Source organism: Zalophus californianus, chromosome 5 (assembly GCF_009762305.2).
Source record: "Zalophus californianus isolate mZalCal1 chromosome 5, mZalCal1.pri.v2, whole genome shotgun sequence".
In the NCBI taxonomy this organism is placed as follows: domain Eukaryota; kingdom Metazoa; phylum Chordata; class Mammalia; order Carnivora; family Otariidae; genus Zalophus; species Zalophus californianus.
Window position 1 is genome coordinate 63,436,154 of NC_045599.1, and position 24,188 is coordinate 63,460,341.

At 38.7% G+C, this 24,188-nt stretch overlaps 1 protein-coding gene across 4 annotated transcripts in view; it reads right to left on the reverse strand.

Moving 5' to 3' along the window:
• Nucleotides 1-24,188, reverse strand: part of HAPLN1 (hyaluronan and proteoglycan link protein 1) — a 76,420-nt gene that overhangs the window by 12,878 nt on the left and 39,354 nt on the right. For 2 of the 4 annotated variants that reach the window (XM_027604224.1, XM_027604226.1), the window contains exons 2-3: nt 21,755-21,880; nt 792-1,163 (exon numbers count right to left, since the gene is read on the reverse strand). In XM_027604224.1, the coding sequence (XP_027460025.1) occupies nt 792-1,163; nt 21,755-21,854 (472 nt within the window). In that variant the 5' untranslated portion in view covers nt 21,855-21,880. Of the gene's footprint in view, nt 1-791; nt 1,164-21,754; nt 21,881-22,470; nt 22,535-24,188 lie in introns of those variants that run through there. The other 2 variants (XM_027604227.1, XM_027604228.1) reach the window with 2 other exon arrangements.

Genomic DNA, 24,188 nt, shown 5'->3' on the forward strand with positions numbered 1-24,188 from the left:
TAAGGAAGGAAAGTATTCTATCAATGTTGCCAAAAAAATTCATCCTTCACTGTAGAGAAACATTGAAATTCATGAATATAAGATGTTTTGAGATGCATGAGAAACAGAGAAGAGTTTCCCTCTTGGTGGGGCATATAGAGGGTGGGCTTTGGGCAGCAAGCACACTTTATTGTTTAGCATTCTCTACATTTTGGTTTTTGAACCTACTGAGTAGATTACATACTTAGGAAAAAAAATTCCCCCAGAATGCCTATATTGTTTGGTATTTTGTGTCTAAAAGACTCTGGACCACTAAAAGAGTTTACTTCTTTACTTACTTATTTAAATAAACTTGGAGGGCACTCTTTTGTTATGATTTCACAGTTACTTTATAGAATACAATTACACGTATTTTAGTTAGCAGATGTCCTTCACAAAAGTTGCCGTTATTTTGAAACTGAGATAATTTTAGAAGCATAATAAAAATGCATCCTATCTGAATTTCTCCATAACCATGTCATAAGATTTAAATTTTGAATAGCATAAGGCAGTTTCCAAATATTAGTAATTCAGTTCCACTGCACGTTTCTCCTACTTGCAAATAGCTTCAATTTTGTGTATAACCATTGTGTGTACATTTCAAATATGAAAGCTGGAATCATTGACAGACTGCAAAATACAAAAGAAAAGAAACCCGCTATGCATGGACTTCTGATTTCTCACATTATCACTACGGTAACCACTAGACATTACTTGTCATGAAAAATGATTAATTATCATTTCCAAGTTTAAAATGATTTATAGACACCTACCTTGTAAATCTAATGCTACCACAGCAGTGTCATCTTCTAATCCTTCAATCACCTCACACTTATATTTCCCATAATCCTCCAGGGTGAGGTCTGAGATCACCAGAGAAGCATCGTTATCACTGCCTCCCTTCAGAAACACTCTACCCTGGTAGCCTCCATAGGTTTTCTTGTGATATCCCATGGAAACGAAAACGTCCACTTCCTTGAGGTAATCTGAAGTTAGCTTGGTCCACTTAATTCGGATCTTGTGGGTTCCTGAGCCAAATGCTGTAGGGTCTCGATAAAATTTACATGGCAGTGTAACATTGCCACCTCTGTATGAGAACGCCCTGGCTTGTTCTGCTTCCACGAGTAGACGGGGGCCATTTTCTGCTATAATTAAAAAAAAAAAAACACACATTAATATGCTCTTAAATAAAATGAAATGTGCTACCCATACAGGGTATCTGACAAAGAGTAGCATTGGGTGATAAGCTTCTCTGTATTCTTGAACAGTAATATTTTTTGAACCACATAGAAAGGTACCTCTAATACCTAGAGGGCACCTACAAGGTAGTCATGTCTTTTAAACCACTGATAAAAAGAAGGATGTTAATTACAATAATTGAAAATTACTGAATATAAAACTCCACAGTCATCAAAGTTTGATAACAACAAATTCTATTTTTTTTCCTACATTTAAATATCAAAAATGCTGAATCAAGACCAAGTGAAATGACATAATTTATGATGAATTTCATCAATACAAACCAAAAAATTTCAAGGTAGGCAAATTTCTCTTCTCACCTGAGCTTTCTAATACAATAAATCTCTATTTTATTTACAGCAAAATTATAAAGCAACATGATCAATTTTCATCCTATTCTGGCCAAAGAACTTAGAGTATCCTCACATTTGTGGTTTCTATTCAAATATACACTTGTGATATGCCATTTTGGAGCAATTCAAGCAGTATGTATGTATTTTATTTTTACACAAAGTAGACATCAGAAAGGTATTTTTAGCCAATGCTTAAAAAAAAAAAAACCCAAAACTCCAGGTTTTGAAATATATTCCTCAAAACTTAATTGCTAAAAGTATATCCAAAGTTATATTTATTTCCTGATTAACCACATAATTATTTGTTTCTTTGTTCCCTTAAGTCTTTCTGCCCCTTGTCTTTGCTTTCTGCTACACTTGTTTTATAGTCTATCTTCTCGCTCCCACCTTTTTCTTCCTTGCCCTTCGGTTTCCCTCCTCCCTCCTCCAAGAATGAGCTAGCTTTCCAGACAGCACTGCAATAGTCCAATCCTGCCAGGTCAGTGGGGCTGCCGTTCTCCAGGGAGCCAGCTGTGCTTGTCACATCTTGGCTTTCTCTGGGGTTTCCCCCGGTTAGCTTATTGTGCTTTCGACCTTGACAAGGTCTCCTGGGGATGTGCAAGATTTGAAAATGAGAAAGCAATATAAAAACTCCTGGACACAGATGCACCTTCGCATCTACACACAGCTTTTGAAGCTTGCCAAAAGCTGCCTTTCATGAAGCCCTGCAGTCCTTCCTGCCTGGGGCAGGTAGGGACTGAGTGAATCTTGGCCGTGAATCATTTAGGATACACAGCTCAGGAAGAGTACCCACTCACCTCCGGACAGATCCCATAACTTAACTTAGTTAACGGCGTATACAGGATTCAGATTTTAAAGTAAGTGTCCAAAAATAGATGCAGTGGTTATATTTTTAACATACAGCGATCAGAATGAGTATTTTAAAATGGCCATATTTCATTTATAAGTCAGCCCCAATCCTCAGAAACTGAAAAGTTTAACAAAGCCATTAATGCCCCCTCTTAAAATAGATAATAAAATAAGAGGATAATGGCTTAATTAAAATGAATCATAAATCCAGCTCATTAAGCATCTCCTTTATATTTTATTCTTTATCTTTTTATTTAGGATCATAGAATCATAAGGGATGAAAGGTAAATCTCTCCAACTCTACCCTACCTGTTATCTTCCCCCTTCAATATCCCTAATGACTGCGTCCACGTGTCCTCTTTCCAGGAGGAGGAAAGTGCTGTAGACTGCTCAGTAATGCCTGAAGGTTGTAGGGAACAGCTCCTACCTGGTACCTGGAAGGACACTTCCAAGGCTTGAGCTGAGACCTGACACAGAGCTTCAGGAGGTTGTAGTTTCATGATGCTCACAAGATTTTTACTTTAAAGTCAAAACTAATATCCAAGTCCACAGGGATAAGGGGCATTATAGTAGTTAGGAACAAGGGTTGCAATGTGATACCTTGTTATAACCTCACCTCCTCAATTTACTAGCCCTGTAGCCTTGAGCAAGTTGTGCAACCTCTAAGCTCCAATTTCTTTATATGTGAATTAGGGGTAGTAGCATCTATCATATATAGCTGACCTCATAGACACAGAGCACTTAGAATCATGTCTGATCAAAAGCTACGCATGCACTCACGGCTAACTGTTCCTACTGCATAGGTCTTCCAGTTTTTCTCAAATACGATACTGCCTGATAACGAGGATAATTTTGGCATACGTTAACCTTCCACTTTCTTATAAAGCTTTAAATCCTGTGGGGTGAAAAATACATAAAATGCCACCTGTGTTATAAAGGAGATGTAGAAATTATTCTGTGGTTTCACATAATCATAAGGTGTTCCAGAATGAATAGAAGGCCTGAGTTGTTTCATAAATTAAAGAGTTAAAGCAAAGATCAAAGGTCTTGTGCAAGGGATGGGACTTCTAATTTTTTTTCTGTGGTTTACTGTACCTCATCTTGTAGTATTTTAGTAGTGTAGCCTTCTGATTTTTTTAGGTGATTTTTTTTTATGAGTAGATGATGACTTATGTGGTATAATATTGAGAATAGAGCAGATACCAAAAATCCACTGATTTCCCACAAAATAATTTTTCTAACAGGCCTGCCAGAATGTATAAAATTCTGCCATTCTTATTTTTTTGGTGGGGGGGCTGTGGCGTGGAAGTAATCAATGCCATAAGTGCATGGCTGAAAGCCATCAGTGTTCATGAATCTAAACCACCAGCATGGCATTGAGAACAATGTTTTTTGTTGGTTTGCTTGTATTTAGAAGATCGACACTGCAGATCATACAGCACTGAGCATTTTGTCAAGAGTGGCCTGTTGCAGAACAAAGAAGACATAGGAGGGAGCACTGGTCAGTGAGTCAGGATCTTTGGGTGTTTCACTGACTGGTCTGCCTCATGGAAACATTGACTTTGGGATTTTTGTCAGGCTCCCCATGGTGGGTAGTCATGATGGGGATGAGCCAGTAAACACATCAGCTGGAGAGGGGAGAGGGCAGGGACAAAGAGCAGAAAAGGGAACTGAGCATGAGTGCCGATGACCAACTTTGCACCCGGCTTGCCTAGAGTAAGTCTCGAATCTCATCTTTGGATGCAAATACTTAAGCAGTTTGAAAGTAATGTTTAAATCAACCTGTTTGATCAATAGGCAGTTGCAAAGCAAATAAAATGCAAAAGATAAAAATACAACTCAATCATCAGAATGAGCACTGCTTGTTTTCCTTTTTTTTTAATAAAAAATATAAAAGAAAAAACTAGGCAGCATACATATGCTCATTTTGGAAGGGCTGGATTTTTTAATTTATTTTTTACTGTTTTTTTAATTATGTTATGTTAATTACCATACATTACATCATTAGTTTCTGATGTAGTGTTCCATGATTCATTGTTTGCGTATAACACCCAGTGCTCCATTCAGTACGTGCCCTCTTTAATACCCATCACCAGGCTAACCCAGCTCCCCACGCCCCTCCCCTCTAGAACTCTCAGTTTGTTTCTCAGAGTCCATAGTCTCTCATGGTTTGTCTCCCCTTCCGATTTCCCCCCCTTCAGTTTTCCCTTCCTGCTATCTTTTTTTTTTTTTTTCTAAAGGACTGGATTTTTTAAAAGTTTAATTTGTAAGTCACAGAAATTTCATATTTCTATTAGTGAGTGTCAATGACTGTGACTTGAAAGATTTGATGTCCTTCAAAGACCATAGTTGTCTCCAGGGGAAACAGCAGGGCCTCATTATTATTTCACAAATTCTGCTGTGAAATCCAGAGGACATCACTCAATTTCACCAAATTATGAAAGCAACTGCATGACCAAACAACTCATCTTTGTATTGCTGTGTCATTTAGATGAACTCTTTCAGACAATAGGACACAAGTAATTAGCTGCAGAAAAACAATGTAGAAATATGGTATTGGAGTATTATCTATTGCTCTTAATTCTTTTAAAAGTATAATCATTTTTTATGGCAGTTCATTGCCAAAGAAATACACGTGACAGAAAAAAGAGAAGGTGTTATGAAGTTTGTCTTTTTACAGTGAATTGTGGATTGTGCAAAATAACTAAGTCTTAGTGTTGGTTACTTTCTCATTGGGGTATGGATGGATTAGGGTCAAGATTTTTGAATTTCCTAGACTAATAAAATGTAAAATGCAAAAAAAGAGAAAAGGCAATATATTTAAGATGGCTAAACAAGGACATTAAAAATACTCCTCTCCTGGGGCGCCTGGGTGGCTCAGTCGGTTAAGCGTCTGCCTTCGGCTCGGGTCATGATCCCAGGGTCCTGGGATTGAGCCCCACATCGGGCTCCCCGCTTTGCAGGAAGCCTGCTTCTCTCTCTCCCACTCGCCCTGCTTGTGTTCCCTCTCTCACTGTGTCTCTCTCTGTCAAATAAATAAATAAAATCTTTAAAAAAAAATACTCCTCTCCTAAGAAAAAAACTGCCAACATCATTTGAATTCTTTTTATTGAGGTAAAAATGTACATAACATGAAATTTGCCATTTTAACCATTTTTAAGTGTAGAATTCAGTGGCATTAATTACTTTCACAGTGTTGAGAAACTACCAAAATTTTTTCATCACTCTGAAGAAAAAGCTAATTCCTTCCTGACATTCCAAACTGGTAGGCAGAGACTCAGTCATCAGCTCCATGATGAGTCATTTGAGAAAACTGTACCAGGTTTAAAAAATGGTTCCTTATTTTTGTGGTATTTGTTGCCACTTGGCGGTTTGGATGTGTAAGACTCACACTGTGGAAGGTGCTAGTTTCCTGTGGGTAGACAGACTGGTGCTAGGGAGTTTTCATTGGAGCCTTGCTTGCCGGCAGGCATTTTTACTGCAAATCTTTAGCTGCATAAATAATTGGCCATAAGGGAATTTTGCCATGAAAGATAAGACAAAACACAACAAAACAACTGGTTGCCCATTTGGTTTGATAGTTTGTTGGTTTTGTCAATTGGTGGACAGTTTGGTTTCATTTCTCCATTGACGCAATATTCCCATTTTATGTCATATAAATCTTAGCCTTCATACAGCGACACAGAGTTTGAACCCATGTTTCCCATAGAACTTTGGAATGTCTATTAAGGGACAGGTGACAATATGCCAAGAACAAACAACAATGTAGCAGACTTTTACAATGCAACACAAAGCTCAGTTACAGGGGCGCCTGTATGGCTCAGTTGGTTAAGCAGCTGACTCTTGATTTTGGCTCAGGTCATGATCCCAGGTTCGTGGGATAGAGCCCCTTGTGGGGGCTCTGTGCTCAGTAGGGAATCTGCTCCTGTACTCTCTCTCTCTATATATATAAAATAAATAAGTCTTAAAAAAAAAAAAAACCTAAGTTACAAATGTGCGTTCAAGTATTTGGAAACTGGTCAGTCTCTTAATGAAGGAAGAAATTTTATCGAAGAAAGAAAAAGTAAGATGCTGAACAAGGAAATGAACCAAGAGCAAAATACATACATGCATACATACATACATACCACACACACAAAAAGGCATAATACCATGAATGAAAGACTCTGAAGACGAGTGCTTAGGTGTAATCCACAGAATAAAATCAGTTCTTTGCTCAGATTTGCCATGACTCTACACACATTTTAAATGTATTCAAATATTTTGTATTTCATAATAAAATCTTTTTAATTTTATTATTCATATTTCATGTTTCATTATATCCTTTTAAATGAATGTCGCTTTTTAAAAAAGATTTTATTTACTTATTTGACAGAGAGCGACACAGCAAGAGAGGGAACACAAGCAGGGGGAGTGGGAGAGGGAGAAGCAGGCTCCCCACTGAGCAGGACCTGATGCAGGGCTTTGATCCCAGGACCAAAGCTCGGTATCATGACCCGAGCTGAAGGCAGATGCTTAACCCACTGAGCCACCCAGGTGCCCCATGAATGTCCCTTTAAAAAATTTTTTTTTGTGATTTTATCTTTTATGGCACAATTGCCTTACCACCAATCAGACCATGAAAACGTTTGCGGCAAAAATGCTTGTGGTGAAGACCCTCACGGCCAAAATACCAGCCATGAGCCAAACCTGCTGGAGGATGAGCAAACAAGATGGGTGTATATCCTTGTGGCTTTGCTCACCCTAATCTTTGGAAAGTGATCCGTGTGTCTCTCTGGGCCATACCTTGTTAACACTGTTCCTCGGACTCCAGGGTAGTGCCTGGCAGGCGAGGTATCTCTGCCTGACATGGGCTGGTGCTGCCCAAAGCCTGACCTACCTAGGGCAGCAGACATGGGGGGCAGCTGCATTTGCTTTATGTCATGATGTAGTTCGAAGATGAAAACATTTTATAGAAACGATTAAATATACACATGAAAAACCCCATAAGCAGAATACATTGGTTAGACATTTGTTTCTAATTGTACTTTACTCCTTACACTTGAGTTGACTACATAATTTAGGAAGAAATTAAGGAGCGTCTTACTCATTCACCTTTAACTCTGAATCATGAATCTGTTTCCGTCAGGCTGGAATGAATCTAGTTTTGTCCTGAAGTTGCTCATCAGGAGTCCAAAGGTCCCATTGTTTGGTCATGATCTTGCTGTGTGTAGTCAGCTGTGCATCAGAAACTTTTACGAGGGCCCTTTCCGCTGTCCTGGCCCCCCCTCTCTCCCCACTCAGCCTTTAGTGTCCTTTCGGAGGGCTGGTTGCTCCTAGTCTGTCGGTCAGTCTCCTCTGGGCCTCAGCAGCTCAGGAAGAGCTGACCTGAAGAGGGCGGAGGGCGAGCTCTAGTGAGGATCCGCTCTTGCCCTCTGTCCTCTGGCCCCTTTCCCATGTGTCCTTTCTGGCAAGACCTGATGATGCGGGTTTGAGACCATCTTGGATTTGTCTGCAGCCCACCTTTGCTCTCATCTGGAGCTTCAAGTCTGACCTGAAGACACATAAGGGTGCCTGTGCTGCTTACCATTTGTATAAATTCAAAAGACACAGTTACATTTGCTTAAACTAGATGAGAGGATTTACAGGAGACGCAAGAAGCTAATGACTTCGGTAGCCTGTGGGAAGGTGAGGTGGAGATCTCACAGAGGAATTTTGAGAGATTTTCATTGTGTATACTTAGATATTTAAAAAAAAATTGAACTGTGCAAATAAATCACCTATGCTCGCACTAAATAAAATAGTTGATGGAATTTAATTGACAAATAAGTAAACACAAAACTTTGCCAAAAGTATCTCTGGAGAGATATATAAGAAACTGGTAGCCACGACCACAGTATATTGTTGTGATTGCAGGATTACACGCTTGCAGACCTACGGCTCTGTTAATAAAAAGGTTATCTTTAAACATGTCTTCAAAGCATGCAAATTTTAGTTCATTTTCCCTATTCTTTTAAGAAACCATTGACCAAGGTACTGATTGTTGTCTAGCTTTGACTATAAAGGAAAAGTCCAGTGCTAAAAATATGGTAAGTGAAGACTGCTCTTCGCTGTAAAGTCATTGTTGCCGTTTCTCACCATCTGTGACCCTGCCTTTTGGACTCAGAGGCTAGAAGAACATACCTCTCTCCACACTGCCCCCAGCCGGGGCTCCCCTTCTCTCTAACTATCGTATAATGTGTGCCCTGCTAGCTCCTATCAATCTACAGCTAAATCAAATTGCCTAGAATTGGGGTTTCACAATGTCCTTAAATGGCATGTGTCCTTTCTGTCAAGACCTGCATTATCTGCTGTGATGTGCTATGGAGCTTGCTCTTGGGTATTGACCATACCCATCTGCCTTCCTTGCCTTAGAGCTAAATTGATTCTGTAATGGGAAACTGCCCAACACCAAACTATAGTATTGTTTTGAGTGATGTTTATCATGAATGTGTACCATGTTATTGTCTTATCCAAGTTTCATAGTAAAAAATAAGGATAAATGTTATCATTGTTTTGGAGCCTCGAGGTTGATCTATGGCACTATTTGGAAAAAAAAAAGATTTTTTTTTTTTCCCCTGGTATGGTAGAACTTTTTCTTCCCACAGGATGTCTTAGACAAAATTTTGCCACATAAATCTGATAAAAGGTGAGCTTCTTTGCTTGAAACAAGCATTGGGAGCCTCCAAGTAGCTTTAGGGGATCCACTGTTTAAAATTCTTTGTTCTCAGAGGTAAACCTGAAGCTGTGTTAGTATCCTAAAAGATATTCCGTCTCTTCTTCATCTTTTTTTTCTAGCAGGAAGAAGTAAAGTGTGATGAGGGTGTCTAACTCTGTCTGCTGACTAAGTTCTTTGTGGGTTTTGCTTTTCCACGTTCATGATTCTTTCATCTGTTTTTTTGGTAGTTATAATTTACTGGTTAAGCTTATGGACTCTTGAACTGTGTTATTTAACTTTTCTGTGACTCAGTTTCCTCATGAGTAAAATGGAGTTAAGCCACCTTCTTCCTAGGTTTCTTGTGAGAGTTAAGTGAGGTGATTCACTAAGAACTTAGCGTCGTGCCTGGCACACTGTGAGTTCCCAGTGGCTCTTACTGCCCAACATTTACTGAGGTCCAGAGTGTGGCAGGTATGCGAACTGGCTGCTATCTTTGACATTGACTTCTTTCCTGTGCTCTTTCTGAAGATAGTTCCTAGAAGGCATTGGTTCCTGAGAAATCCACATCTCATCAACTTTTGATGATTCTTCTAACCTATTAGTGCTGGACAGGACAGGAGTGCCTTCAGGAACACCACCTTGAAGCCTTTTCAAAAAACCCTATATATATATTCCAACTTCTTCATGTCTCCTCCATTTCCCTGGGGGTTCCAGATAGTCTTCATTTGTGGATAGGGATGGCATGTATTCATTTGCAGTCACCGCCCCACCTTGCGTCTCTAACTCCTCCTCAGAATCACCACGGTGGTCAGGTTTCTCCAAGAAATAGGAATGGTTCTTGGGGCGCCTGGCTGTCTCGGTCAGTTAAATGTCTGCCTTCGGCCGTGTATCTTCATACACAACACAAAATCCACACAAATTGCCTCACTTGAATTGTAAGACCAACTACTCACAAAGTAGCAGAAGAAAGGTGTTGTATGGAGCGCTAAAAGACCACAGAATTTAGGGACGCCTGGGTGGTTCAGTCGGTTAAGTGTCTGCCTTCGGCTCAGGTCATGATCCCAGGGTCCTGGGATTGAGCCCGGCGTCGGGCTCCCTGCTCGGCGGGGAGTCTGCTTCTCCCTCTGCCACTCCCTGCTGCTTGTGCAATCCCTCTTGCTCTCTCTCCCTCTCTCTCTCAAATAAATAAATAAAATCTTTAAAAAAATAGAAATAGGAATACCTCTCATAAGAATAGTTTCTTCAGGGGCGCCTGGGTGGCTCAGTCATTAAGTATCTGCCTTCAGCTCAGGTCATGATCCCAGGGTCTTGGGATTGAGCCCAGCGTCGGGCTCCCTGCTTGGCGGGAAGCCTGCTGCTCCCTCTCCCACTCCCACTCCCCCTGCTAGTGTTCCCTCTCTCACCGTCTCTCTCTCTGTCAAATAAATAAAATCTTAAAAAAAAAAAAAAGAATAGTTTCTCCAAGGTCCAACACTGAACTTTTTTTTAATACTGATTTGATTTCTTCTGAGACATAGTTATATCAATTGAATGGAATAAAATGAGAGCCATTTTTACCCACTGATTGACTCAACAGTCTCTAAGAAAAGGCTTAGACGGAAGCTGTTTTAGGAGCATGAAAGCAGCCTGCCTAAGTTTGAATCTCAGCTTTCCACTTAATAACCATATGACTAGGGGCAAGCTTTGAACCTCTCTCAACTTCAGTGGGGATAACCACCTTCATACAGAGCTGTGGTGGGGACTAAATGAGATGACCTAGGTAGTGCATTTTCTCTTGTGCATCACACATAGTTTTAAATGTTAATATTCACTAATTAATATTATTGCCATTGCTAAGTCCAATATAACTCACCCCAGAACTAGAGACAGTATTGTTATCAACTCAGGGTTATCTGCTCTGGTTAATAGTTTTCAGAGTTTAAATTTATCTATGTTATCAAAGACTTATGCATAAAAAATAGTAATTATTCTTATAATTTTAGACTAAAAAACAAATTGGATTATCACAGTGATAGATTAAGGAATATATTACAGGAAAAAATGAAAAATAAAATTTGAATATTTCACTAATATGGTCAATGACATTCTTAATATAAACACACTTTCCAAGATTTTAATTGTAATACAGGTTTCCTTCAAAGGGTACAGGGAAACCAAAGCATTAGCATGAGTCATTCTTCTTCATTTGGCTGTAATTAACCACACACTCTTTAATTATTGGAAATGTGTCTTTATGTGGTAAAGGGCTAGAGCTCAAATCTACTTGACTCTCTGCTCAGACCACTTCCACTTTGTGGTGAGATGTAAGGTCCAGTTATCCATAATTTGCAGACAAGACATTGTTGGTTTTATACACTGGTATAGTTAATGTCTTCACTTAGCATGCAAGACATCAAGATAATACCATCACAGAATCAATCGTGGAGGCAAAAGGGATCTTTTGCTTCTTAATAAACAATGAAATTGATAACCTATAATGTGTCCAGTGTTGAGAACCGAAACAAATGAAAGCTAAGTTGAACGCAAATACCCAGGTGGGCAGCAGGGCTGAGGGAAGTGACGGGTGCACCTCGGTGCTGAGAACACCGGGGAGTGGAACAGACCATGCCAGTGCTGTGCACGCATGCTCCATTCTGAAGGGGAGCAGGGTATTGGTTCCCGCTGATGTTGTCCAGTACGCATGCCAATTGAAAAAGAGCAGGTCTTTGGACTTTACAACAGATGTCAGAAATGCAGATTTTCATGCAAATGTCTCCTATTTTTAAATGCTTGCAATTGATTTAGATTTTTTTAAAAAATTACGTGAGAAAAAATAAATATATGACCTCTGCATCCTCTTTTCACCTTACCTGTTGTTGCTAAGAGTCTCCAAAGCTCAGACCAGGCTAGCTCCTTATCTCTGCCTTCATCTCCTTCTCCAGACGTTCTCAGCTGGTCCATGGCTAAAAATAGCACTGTGTGCTAATGATCCCAAAACTTTCTAGCAGCGTACTTTTCCCTGAGTACCAAATGAGTAAATCCATCTACCTGCTGGGCATATGTTGGATGCCGAAGGGACAACTTGAGTCCCTCTTCCCCTGCCCAAACCCGTCCTTTCCCTGATCTTCCTCAATTTATTTATGCCTCCATCATCCATGCATTCGTTCAAGGCAAAAATCTAGAAGGTGTGTTTGATATATCCCTTTCCCTTAACCTCTATATCCAGTCTGTCAGCAAGTGCTGCCGTCTCTAGCTCCTTTTTCTTTGTCCCCCTAATTGGTGGACCTCTGTCTGTCTCTACCACCCATCTCCACTGCTAGCATCCTGGTCCACACCGCTATGATTTCTCACCTAAACTACCTCAAGACCCTCCGAAAGATCTCATCTTTACCCTTGGCACACCATAATCCAGTAGTCATGTGGTCTTTTGTGTTTGTAAATCATCTTACAGCACTCTCTTGCTCAAAATCTTTAGCCATTTTTCAATGTTTTTAGAATAAAATCTGAACTCTGTACTATAGACCAAATATAAAGTACTATGGTCTCCTTCTGCTTACTCTTTCCACCTCATCCCAAACCATACTCTCCTCACGGTGAGACTGCAGTCCCCTCAGCTTCTTTCCAGCTTGAAAACACCATGTTTACTCCCATCTCAGAGAATTTTCATTTCTCACTCAGTACCTGGAGAGCTTTGTCCCTGGCTTTTGATGTGACTGGTTCCTGCTTACTATTCAGATCTCAGCTCACAGAACCCCTCCTGACTCCCCTCTAAAGCGATTCATCCCATGACCCTTTGGGGGCCCCCTCTTTCCCTTAAAAACACTTTTATGTTAATTGTTTATGAGTTCATTTCTTTCACTGATTTAATTACTGTACAGGCCAATATTAAATAGATATAAGAAAAGGGGCTAAAGTTCAAGAAGCTTGGTCTTGAAGCAAGGTTGATCTTAATATATTGTGGGCAGTCTATAAAAACCTGTTACTTTATTCATCTTTTAGGATAAGGTATTTTTTTTACATGAAAACAATTTCAGCGAAGTACAGTACTAATCATCTAATCAGCTTTTCAGGACTTTAAGCCATAAGACCCTTTGTTAATGATTGTGCCATAAAAGACAAAGTGAGAATTAAAAATATTCATATGCAGGTTTTGGAGATTTAAAGCCTGTCAGCCTAATTTATGACACTTTTCAAGAGAAAGTAAGAATTACTCATAACGCACATTACACAAGGGAAGAAAATTTTAAAATTTACCCCTCTCCTCTTAAAAAGAAAAGCAAAAAAACAGAAAAAAAGACCCTTGTGTGAAAATGTTAATTATTTTTCCTAGTAACATTATTAGTCACAGATAATCATAAATCCATAGTGAAAAAATATAGTCATATAACTAAGAACATAAGAAATTTACGTAATGCCTATTGCGACTTGTAAGGACACCTACCTATCTTTAACTGCCATATCTCTCGTTCACCTGTGCCTTCACTACCATTCAGTAACTCTGAGCCAAATACACAAACACAAACATCATTCCCAGTGCTTTCTAGGAACAAGGCAAAGCAAGGAGGCAAAGCGAGCACTGTTACAAATAGAATCATCTAGAAGTGGGAATCTGCTCACTTCAAGGATATGTTTTCAATGGTGTTCTTATTTTAAATTTATAGTGAGCAAGGTAAGACACCTTTTTTCCCACCTTCTTCACCTAATTGACACACTTGACTGTAGTGAACGCTCCCTGTTCTAAGATGCCTTGTTAATTTCATATGCGATGGACTGTGGACTTTCTGTGTTTTTACCTGTAATGTCCCTGTCCCTTTTGAGTCGACAGTGTTTGGAAAAAGTAGGGAGAATTCTTGTTTAAGTTGTTCAATAAACTTTAATCCATAAGTGTGTGAAAACATACTGCTCAGAACTTACACATGTGGTAATTAGTCCCTGAGTAAACACTGAAGTCAAGTAAGCAACATGTGTAATTAAAACAAGATTAAAATGGCTACTATTTGTATTGGCTACTTGATAATCATTTTTGGGGGCACACATGTTTATTGCTACTACACACACAAAATATTTTTGAAGAAATTTTATAGAACTTTTAGATTTCTTGTGCTTTCAATGTCTTCATTTTGAAATAAAAATATTTCAAAAGATTTATCCCCCCTGTGTATTATCACTTTGATAACCTCTTAATTGAATATTTTAACAGCATTTTGGTAGATTTTTCTATGCCAGAAGATTTTCCTGAAATAGCAATTTTCCAATTTATGTTTAAAATAAAGAGTCAAAGAAATAAATCTAAATCTATTTTTTTCTTGATACCTAGTAAAGTCAGAGAAACAGCATGTTAAAATTAACATTAAGCCATTAAGCTGTAAGTCAGTGCTTTAGCTGAGTCAACACTGGTTCTTGCAAAGTTGCAACCAAAGGGAAAGGCTTCTCTGTTTAATGGATTTTCTGGGTACTTGGGAAAGTTTCCAAATAATTATTGGCTTCCCGCATGATTTGCCCAGTTCAGCACCCAGAATGGAACAGAGAAAGCAATAGCTGGTAGTGTGAATTTGTTGTTACCTGAAGAGATTATTAAATGTAGGTTTTTATACCTGGAAGTAGTCTAAAATGTATTGCTTTAATATGCTTTATAGCATAACACAGAATCAGCATTCTAGGTTACTCAATAACAAGTTTAGAAATATTCTTAAGATGTATTTCATGGATTTAAATCTACTACGTGATAAAAAGTTCAGTGAGTATGGATATAAAGTTCTAAATAGTAAGAGTTTTTTTGTTTAGTAGCTAATTACTCTTTTCTCTATATTTCTCCCTCTGTTTATTACTTATTTTATTCCTTTTTGTCACCTTTTTCTTGTGCTGATATTCTTGCCAGCAAGCTCACTGAGGAGATGGTCTGTCCTTCCTCAGAGAGTAACCCAATGCTTTGCATGAAAGAGGCCAGTGTTTATTAAGTGACTGCAGATTTTCTCAAAAGGACCCACAAATGCAGAGAAGACTAGGGCAGGGCTAGCAGATGCAAAGTTGGTATGAAAATACACATATTTCTGAATCCAGATGAAGGAATTTATAGAAATTGTATATTAATCTATAATCATTTCGTTCCTTGCCTTTTCTATTTATAACCATTAGGTATGCATATATGTATATACACACATATATGTTTAACTATATATGGGTGTGTATCTAATGTAGCCACTATGTAGTTGAAGAAAGGTATTGTCATGTTTGACATATCTATAGTTTAAAGAAACTGATATTTTGTATGTTTCTGTTTTAAAAAAAGTAATAAGATAATGCTGTCTTCTCTCTGTAGCATTCCATAATTTTCCATCCAGTTATCATAGTAGTTCCATATTCCTAGCAATGTCTGTCTCTCACTAGATTAAAAGCTGCATGAAGACAAAGACCAGGTATTTTTTTCATCATTCTACCCCCAGTGCTTAATGGAGGAGGAGCTTGCTGTAGCCTGAATGTTTGTATTCCTTCAAAATTCATATGTTGAATAGTGATCCCCACGTATTGGTTTTTAGAGGTAGAGCCTTTGGTATGTGATTAGTTCATGAGGGTGGAACCCTCATGAATGGGATTAGTGTCCTTATAAAAAAAGACCCAGGAGGGGTCACTTGTTCTTTTCCATCATGTGAGTTCACAGAGAAAAGACAGCCATCTATGCGCCAGGAAGCTAGCTCTCATCAGACACCAAATCTGTCACTGCTATGATTTTGGGCTTCTCACCCTCCAGAACTGTGAGAAATAAATTTCTGTTGTTTATAAGCCACCCCAGTCTATGGTACTGTCTTACAGCAGCCCAAATAAATGTATATATGTATGTGTGCAGTATATGAGTATTTTTACATATATATGTGTATGCCTGTATATACATTGCCTGCATCGGGGGACTCATCTATTATATTCATATGGTGATATTCTTAGTTTGAGCAAATGATAAGCCTGTGTTTAATATAATTGGTTCTTATTATTGTATTTGGCTTTATGTCCTGTCATAAACTAGTAGATTTTAGAAAGGTCATCTAATACTCATGATGTTACTAATTTTTATAATCTCATGATTAAGTTAGTTGATATTATATAGCCAATAATTTCTAGATTGAATTATTAATATTAATTACTAATAGTGTATATGTTCTGAATGCAGTTTGGAAAATATACCTGATCTTTGTGGATTTTACATTTATGGCAAATAGCATTACCCTGCCTCAAAAATATAAAAATGAATTAATTTAACTTTTCAAAACAGACTGAGTCCAAATGAGTTTTAAATGGAAGAGAGAAAATTAAGCTGGAGTAACACTTATCCAGTTCTCACATGAAATTTTGGCTCTGTGGATCATTTGTGATCATACATTATTAAATTCACTCCACCCCCTTTGATCCACTCCGCACCACCAGATCCCTACTCTGCAGATATTACATAAGGAACAGGATAGCATTGCAGTGGCCATTTGTAAATTGGATACTCTTCAAAGCTTCATGCACACATCAGGAAGATTGCTGCCTCCTGCCCTGGGTGGACTCTCATGGAGTGTAAGATGCTACGTGCAGTGTGAGAACCATGCATACGACCGCATTTGCTACCAAACTCATAATCCTCTTCCTCATCTGCTGCATCTCATTCCATGTGCTGGAAAGACATCTCTGAGCTTTGGAAAGACTGACGAGGACTTGATTAGTAAAAGTACCTGGATTTTGGTCCTGGGTTAATTCAACAAAGATATATTGACCACCTACCATGTGCCAGGTCATCGTTTAGGTGACTGGGATACATCAAAGATCCCCACCTACCCTTGTGGAGCTGAGGGACACGCGTGGCAGAGATGGATACAGTTACATAAAAATGAGTAGAATAGTAACCCCAGTGCTGTAGAGAAAAGGAAAGGAAGGTATGAGAGGGATTGGGGTGCCAGAGGAGGGGCAGAATGCAGTTGACAGGGAGAATTCATCAAGAAAGTGGGAAATGACCCCAGATTTGAAGAAGGGGAGGAGATTAGCTGAGAGAAACTTCCCCTCATCAGCCATGCCACCTGGGACAAGCAACATAAAAGCTGTGGGTCTTGATTTCCTCATTGGTATGATGGGATATTGATCTAGATGGTCTACACTAGTTCTTTTTAAGTTCTTAAATCCCATAAATGACGATTTAACTTCTGCCAACATTACAGAACAGAAGCAGTCATATAGTGTTCATCCAGCCCTCACCATGTGTCACTAAATGCTATGAATGCCACAGGATTTCAGAAGTCCTCATCATGATAGTAGTCATTTGGAAGTATTTCATTACACTCCTTCATTTTTCGACAAACATGTTAAGCACCTACTGTGTGCCAAGCACTACTATACAGTTGGGGTGTTCCAAAGCGCACAGTGTGATGAGGCAAGGGAGGCGTGTTAGCACAAAGGGACACATGTTACACTGGAGCAGAGGGGCTTTTTGGGACACACACTGGATGGAGGGGCCAACCACACTGAGTGGGAGTGTCCACTTCCCACGGGGCTTCCAGATATACATTATTTTTTCCTCTTATTATCCTTTCAAAAAATTTAAAGTAGCTTATATGTGTTCACCTTACATATTACTTAAGTTTGGAAAGGTTCAGTTTCCACAAGGAAAGTAAAAATGATCAGATGATGGGGAAATCTTAAATTGTGAAATTAAAGAGGACAAAGAAGGCAACTTAGAAAATATTTACATCCTTAGAACTAAGGTAATGATATGGTTCTGTTAACAAATGAATTTGACAAGTTGACATCTTTCCACCAGTATTTGTGCTCCTTTTTTGTTTAAAAGTCATTTTTTTTGGTCGCTGTTATTATTTTCATTAATATTTCCCCATGTTTTTATTTAAATTCTAGCTAGTTAAAATATAGTGCAACATTAGTTTCAGATGTGGAATTTAGTGAATCAATACTTTCACACAGCACCCAGCGCTCATCACAAGTGACCTCCTTGATCCCCATCACTCATTTAACCCACCACCCCCAAGCCCATAAAAGTCAGTTTTCCATGACGGTTAGGAAGTAATAACCGTGACAACAACAACTATTATCTATCAGGAGCTTATTGTTTGCCAGGCTCAGTACTAGGCACTTTTCTATGTATTATCTAATTTAATTCTCACAGTGCTCTGTGGAATCTGTGATCATGCCCAGTTTTCTAGATGTGGTAACTGAGACTTGAGGTGAAGTTAGTTGTCCAAGGTCTAAAACCAGTAAGTGGCCGTAAGGCTAACAATCTTGAACTTGCCATCAGAACACATTTTCTTGAACACCAGAGGCAGGAAGTTGCTGGCTCTCTGACCTGGGTAAGGTCAAGCACTTCAGTATTCAGTGTAACTGTAACTACTTTGCTTTTCACATTGGTTAATGGGCAAGTGGTTATAACATTTCTCTGCTGTCTTAAGACTTGTAGTTTAAAAAGTGTATTCATCACCTCTGAATTTCTATTGGAAATTAAAAGTCTACACAAAGTGTTTTTGGACCTAATCCAAATATGTTAAAAATTGTGCTTCTGTATGATTTGGTACTCCATACAAAATTCTTCCTAATGATCTCAAGTTTCAAAGGATTTAGAAGTTGTTTAATGAGGCACCTTATGAAATGAGGAGTCTAATCCATTAGTTGAGAGTGTTAGGGAGAAGACATTAGCTAAAGCTATCTCTTCCTGTAGAAGTAATTGAGGAAATTACCCTTCCCTACACTGAGGACAGTGTATGATATACAAGTGAATATACTGACTACGCATTTTCAACAGACCTCATGGACAAGTGGAATTTGCTTTCTCGTGTAACCAAATTGATTGAACAAAAAAAAAAAAAATAAAAATAAAGGGAATGAATTAGTACTCATGCAATTTTATTTAAACCTGTGTTTTTCCCCATGGGAAGTTGGGAGAGTTCTCATCACGAGAAAATGCTTTTCACTAGAAACGCTTTGCACAGGGACCTCCACTTGCTGTTTTTCCCCCCCGGTAACCTGACTTTTTTATTTTTATTTTTTAACCCAGATTAAGTTTCTTGAGCCTATATCTCTATGAAAGTTCCCACAACAAAACTGGGAGGAAGCCCTCAGAAAAATAATTAGGTAACTCTTACGCATGTGACTCAAGAATGTCTTAAAGTGTTGAACATCTTTATCATGGCAGCCAAGGAGAATTCGAGGATGGTGGGCATTATTCCTCTGGTATTATTTAGGCCTGGAGAACTTATAGTACAAAAATAGAAACTTAATGAAAAATGGGAGATAGAAAAATTGTTTTTGTAGTAACATGAATTTTGAACAATTTTCTTTTTTTTTAAAGATTTTTATTTATTTGACAGAGAGAGAGATAGTGAGAGAGAGGGAACACAAGCAGGGGGAGTGGGAGAGGGAGAAGCAGGCCTCCTGCGGAGCAGGGAGCCCGATGCGGGGCTCGATCCCAGGACCCTGGGATCATGACCTGAGCCAAAGGTGTCTGCCTTAATGACTGAGCCACCCAGGCGCCCCTGAACAATTTCCTATCACTGAGAGAAGCTCATACTGCTTATCAGTCCAATTCAGGAATTTGAGATTTAGATTACTAATTTAATCTTCTGACTGTAAAATTCATATAAAATTTTAGGAGGATTTCAGCTCCCTTAAATTCCTTCTGGGCCAAGTTTGATAAATAACAGTTTTAAATGTGAGAAAATAATATAGTATTTCAGTGTGTAGTAGAGGTCATCTGCTTCAGTGATTATTTACTGGGCTCTATGGTTCACTTTTGCATTATAAAAGACCACTGAAATTATGGCAGACCCTTTGGAGGTATTTCTCTGAAGGACTGAAGAATATGAAAGTTCAATCTGAATGCAATCATAAAGGAAAAAGAAAATGTTTTATTGAATAAAAATAACGATGATGGGTATTTAGAGTAATTTTAAAATAAATTTCGACTTAACGGATGTAGCATCATAATCTTGTCCCAAATCACATTTCAGTATCAACTTCCACAAGCAAAGTATAGACCTTGTAGTTTTATTACTTGAAAGCTGTGAGTAACTTTCTAAGCATATGAATTTATAATTAAAATGAAGTGGACTATTATGTCACTTAAAAAATTGTGTAGTATATGCAAATGATCTGGATAATTCTGATCACTTGTGTCAAAAATGCCTTTGCACTAAATTTCAGCAGAGTATATGGGGTTGGAAAGGCTGGAGCAACAGAACTTTTCCTCACTGAGAACACTTGAGTCTGACTTACAGACTCCCCAGGAGTATTTTAAAAATGATATTTTCATACTCTGGGGGCAATTTAGACTAAATGTTTTATACATGGTTAATAATGTAATAGGAATTTAATAATTACTTGAAACCACAGCCAAAATTTATTTTACAGAGGATTTAAAACTGCTATTGTTAATGAGTAGGTATTACTATTTTGGCTGAATTGAATTCTACGATTAGATGTTAAAGGATGTTATCCCTCCTCAAGAAATCTCTGTGTGTCAATACCGTAAAGCCTTTGGAAGACAGCTTGGATTCTACTATACACATTAAAAGAAATAGCTGAGTCAGCAGCTTGCATAGTAAAATTTACAATTATATAATTCCTTTTCACGGTCCAACATTGGAAAACATAAAGCTGTGGGAAGCAAAGAGAACTGTAAGAGAGATGTCTAAAATAGCTAGACATTGTCAAATTCAGAATTCTATTTGTGTAGTCATAATATAGGCAGGAAAATACTTCTAGCAAGACTTACACTATCATTTGACCTTCACAAATCATACTTTCCAACAGTGGATGGCAGTTTTCTGAGAGTACACTTTTGACCTTGAAGATATAACTTAATGTTTTATGTCTCTTGGCAAACTTAGAATGCCTCTTGTACCCAAACTGAGTTCATCTAAAATTAATATCATCATATGTTTAAGCTGTTATGGTCTATAATTCTTATTTGAATTATTCAGCATCCAAGGGCAAAGAGAGACACTACAGCTCCTTTAAAACTCTCTTTTTCTTATTGCATAAGTCTCTCAGCTTTCTTAATGCAGGATGTCCCTCATCTGAAGCTGGGACTGAGGAGACAGCTGCATTTTACTGCAGCCTCAAATCTTGCTACAGCTCTCAGGCTTAGCATTCAGCCGAGCTGAAAAGAAATATGCAGGAGCAATATAGTGGTGGATGGGAAACTAAAGCTTTAACAGAGGAGAGTGTCAGAAAGTGAGTTAATCTCTCTTGAACCTTAGCTTGTCTCACTTTCATTTTCACATTGTTTTGCTTGATGATCACTCTCACAGAATGACCTTGCATCCTAAGTTTTACTTCCTCTGTCTCCCCACTCTCGCTTACGTTTAAATAAATTGATGCCCTGCATTCTACTTAGAAGATAGCAACTGTACTACAAAGCCTTGAACAATGGCATCAACCCCCCTGCAGCTGGACATTCGTAAGCCATTCCACTTTAATCATCCTCAATTCTTAACCCTACTGTAATGCAATAGCAGTCAAAAGCCGGAGAGCATGTTCATCAATTAACAGAAAGGAAAAGAAAAAGTCAATGCAGCAGAACTAAAATTGAGAAGCACCAACCAAACATCCCAACTCCAAGTGACTTGAAATTAATTTGACTTTCATAAGAGAACCTGTGTTTTCTTACCTTGGACGTGAATAACTCTGTCATGATCTAGAGTATAGTTGTCTGAATGATGATCAGCCCAGCAGATTGAAATCAGCACCAGAAGAAGTAGACTCTTCATCTTTATAACCCAGGGAGTCTTCTTCACTGTGAGAGCATCACATACAAAGAGGCTTGTGAGATTTGGAACCCTTTGGAGTGTTGCACTGCACTACCTATTACCGCCTTATCATCATAGAATGGGTCTGTAAGAATATTTAACCCAATCTGTTCAGAAAGTTACTGTAGCTGTCTTTGGGAGCTGAAGACTGCAGCTTTGAACAATTCCAGTTTCCCTTATGTAGCCAGAGTCCAAACAGTGTTTAACTCTATCTTTGCAGAATTGTAAATCTAGAAATTTAAATCAGTGTTGTTTTGATATAAAGAGTTATAGTTGGTTACAAAAAGATATGGCAATGATATAGAAAGACTTTAAAAAATATTTAAATCTCTGAATTTGAAGTATTACTTGACAGAACAACCATTTGATGTATCTGTAGAGGAGTAATCGCTGGTCTAATTAGAATCTTAAACCAGGGCAAATAAAGAATATGTGCTTGAAAGTTGACATCATCATTCTTTTTACATGTAGCTTCCTGAGCAGGTTAGATTTGCTTGTTCTGAATAAAAAAAGAAGACAAAAAAAAAAAAAATCCCTGGTGAAGCAAAAGCAACACATTTATTACAGATTCACTTACCATCTTAAACCGTGCTTGGGTCGATGGTGAAGAGTTGAAAATGAGGGACAAACTAGGTTCGAGTTGTGCATGCTACCACTGCAGTCATCCTGATTGATTTTTCATTCATTTCTACCTGAAATGCTGACGCACCAACTCCAAGTGCCAGGTAGGGTCTCTGCAGTTGGTAGAGGCACGGCCGGCTGCAGGCAACATCCCTGCCAGCCTCCCGGGCAATAAGGCAGATGAAGAGCAGAACCGGACAGCACAGCGCAGCTCTGGTCGTAAGTGAAAGAGGCAGGGCCATCGCTGGGTTGTCCTTTATTGCAAGACCAATTTGAGAAAAGGGGACATGGTCCCCCCAAACTTTGTCATCTGAAGGACTAAAAAGCGACTCCAAGTGGTGCAAGCCTCATGACCTTGGCCGTATTTGCCAGGCAAGAATTTCAGGGTCGCTCCTCTATTTTAATGTGAAAGCTGAGGCAAATATTAACAAGGGCTTTCTTTTTCTCTCATCACATAGCAGCCCTAACAACACTTGGCTATTTTTAAAACTGAAATTGCACAGTACTGGCTTCTCACACTAATTTGTTTTTTCCAGGAAAGCTTGACTCCCTGGAATACTTATTAAAGAGCTTTGAGTCTGTTCCTGGAGTTCCTTGCAGGCCAGCCTTGACTCCGGAGCCTGATGATAACACGAGTCACGGGTGTCCCCTGTCTCTCCTGGGACAGAGCCACCTCCCTGCATTCTCCCCTCTAAAACTCAGCATCGCTGGGATGCCTATGGCTTCAGTCATTCATGTTAACTTTATTCCTTTTCTTTCTCTTCCTTATGTCACAGAAAGAAGATGATGGATGAGCAAATTAAGAAACTTACTTTTCTAGGAAACTCAGAGTGTCAGAGTGTCACCTTCAAAATTCTACCTGAGTTGCTAATCTTATTTTCTGAAGTTCACTTGCTTGTTCCTCTGAGGGTTTTTGGGAAATAATGATTTTTTTGAAGCTACAGATGTTTGTCCATAGAAATATTACTTACAAATATTATCAGTTTTCAGCCCAGAATTGCACTTTTGGTGAATAAACATAATAAAGGTGATCTTTTGGAATTTGGGATGTCATTGGGGCAATTATATACACAAACATAAAACAATGAGCAAACCAGCACAAGAGGTATCGGGGGCTCTCTGCTTGCCACAGGAGTCAAAGGAAAGGAAAATGTGGAAGAGAGTGTGAGGAAAGCATACAATTTCAGCAGTTAAAGAAAGGAGAAATTCAAAAAGTGAGGGATCAGAGGAATAGAGGCGGAGAAGTTGCTATATTAATTTTCCCATTGGTGTGGTCATTTACAGCATAATTTACACACACTCACACGCCCATTTTTAGACTTGTGCATCCTACCACTACAGTCATCCTTATTTTTATTCACTTTTCTTCAAAATATATTACACACAAATTTATATATCTCCTTTAATTCCATACCATAGTATTAAAAGTCATATCACCAAGGGTTCGTCCCATTGAATTAACATATTAACTGTCCAAGGACTCGGTTTTTAATTGCAGACATCCCAGGTGGTGTGGGGGTGATAAATAACAATTCTAACAGCAATTCCTTTTAACTGAAAGTCTATTTGCCAAGTGCTATGCTAAGCATGGTACCTGCAATGGTTCATGCAGTCCTTGAGCTCATGAGACCAAAACTTCCATATTTCCTGATTCAGACAGTTACCTTGCTGACG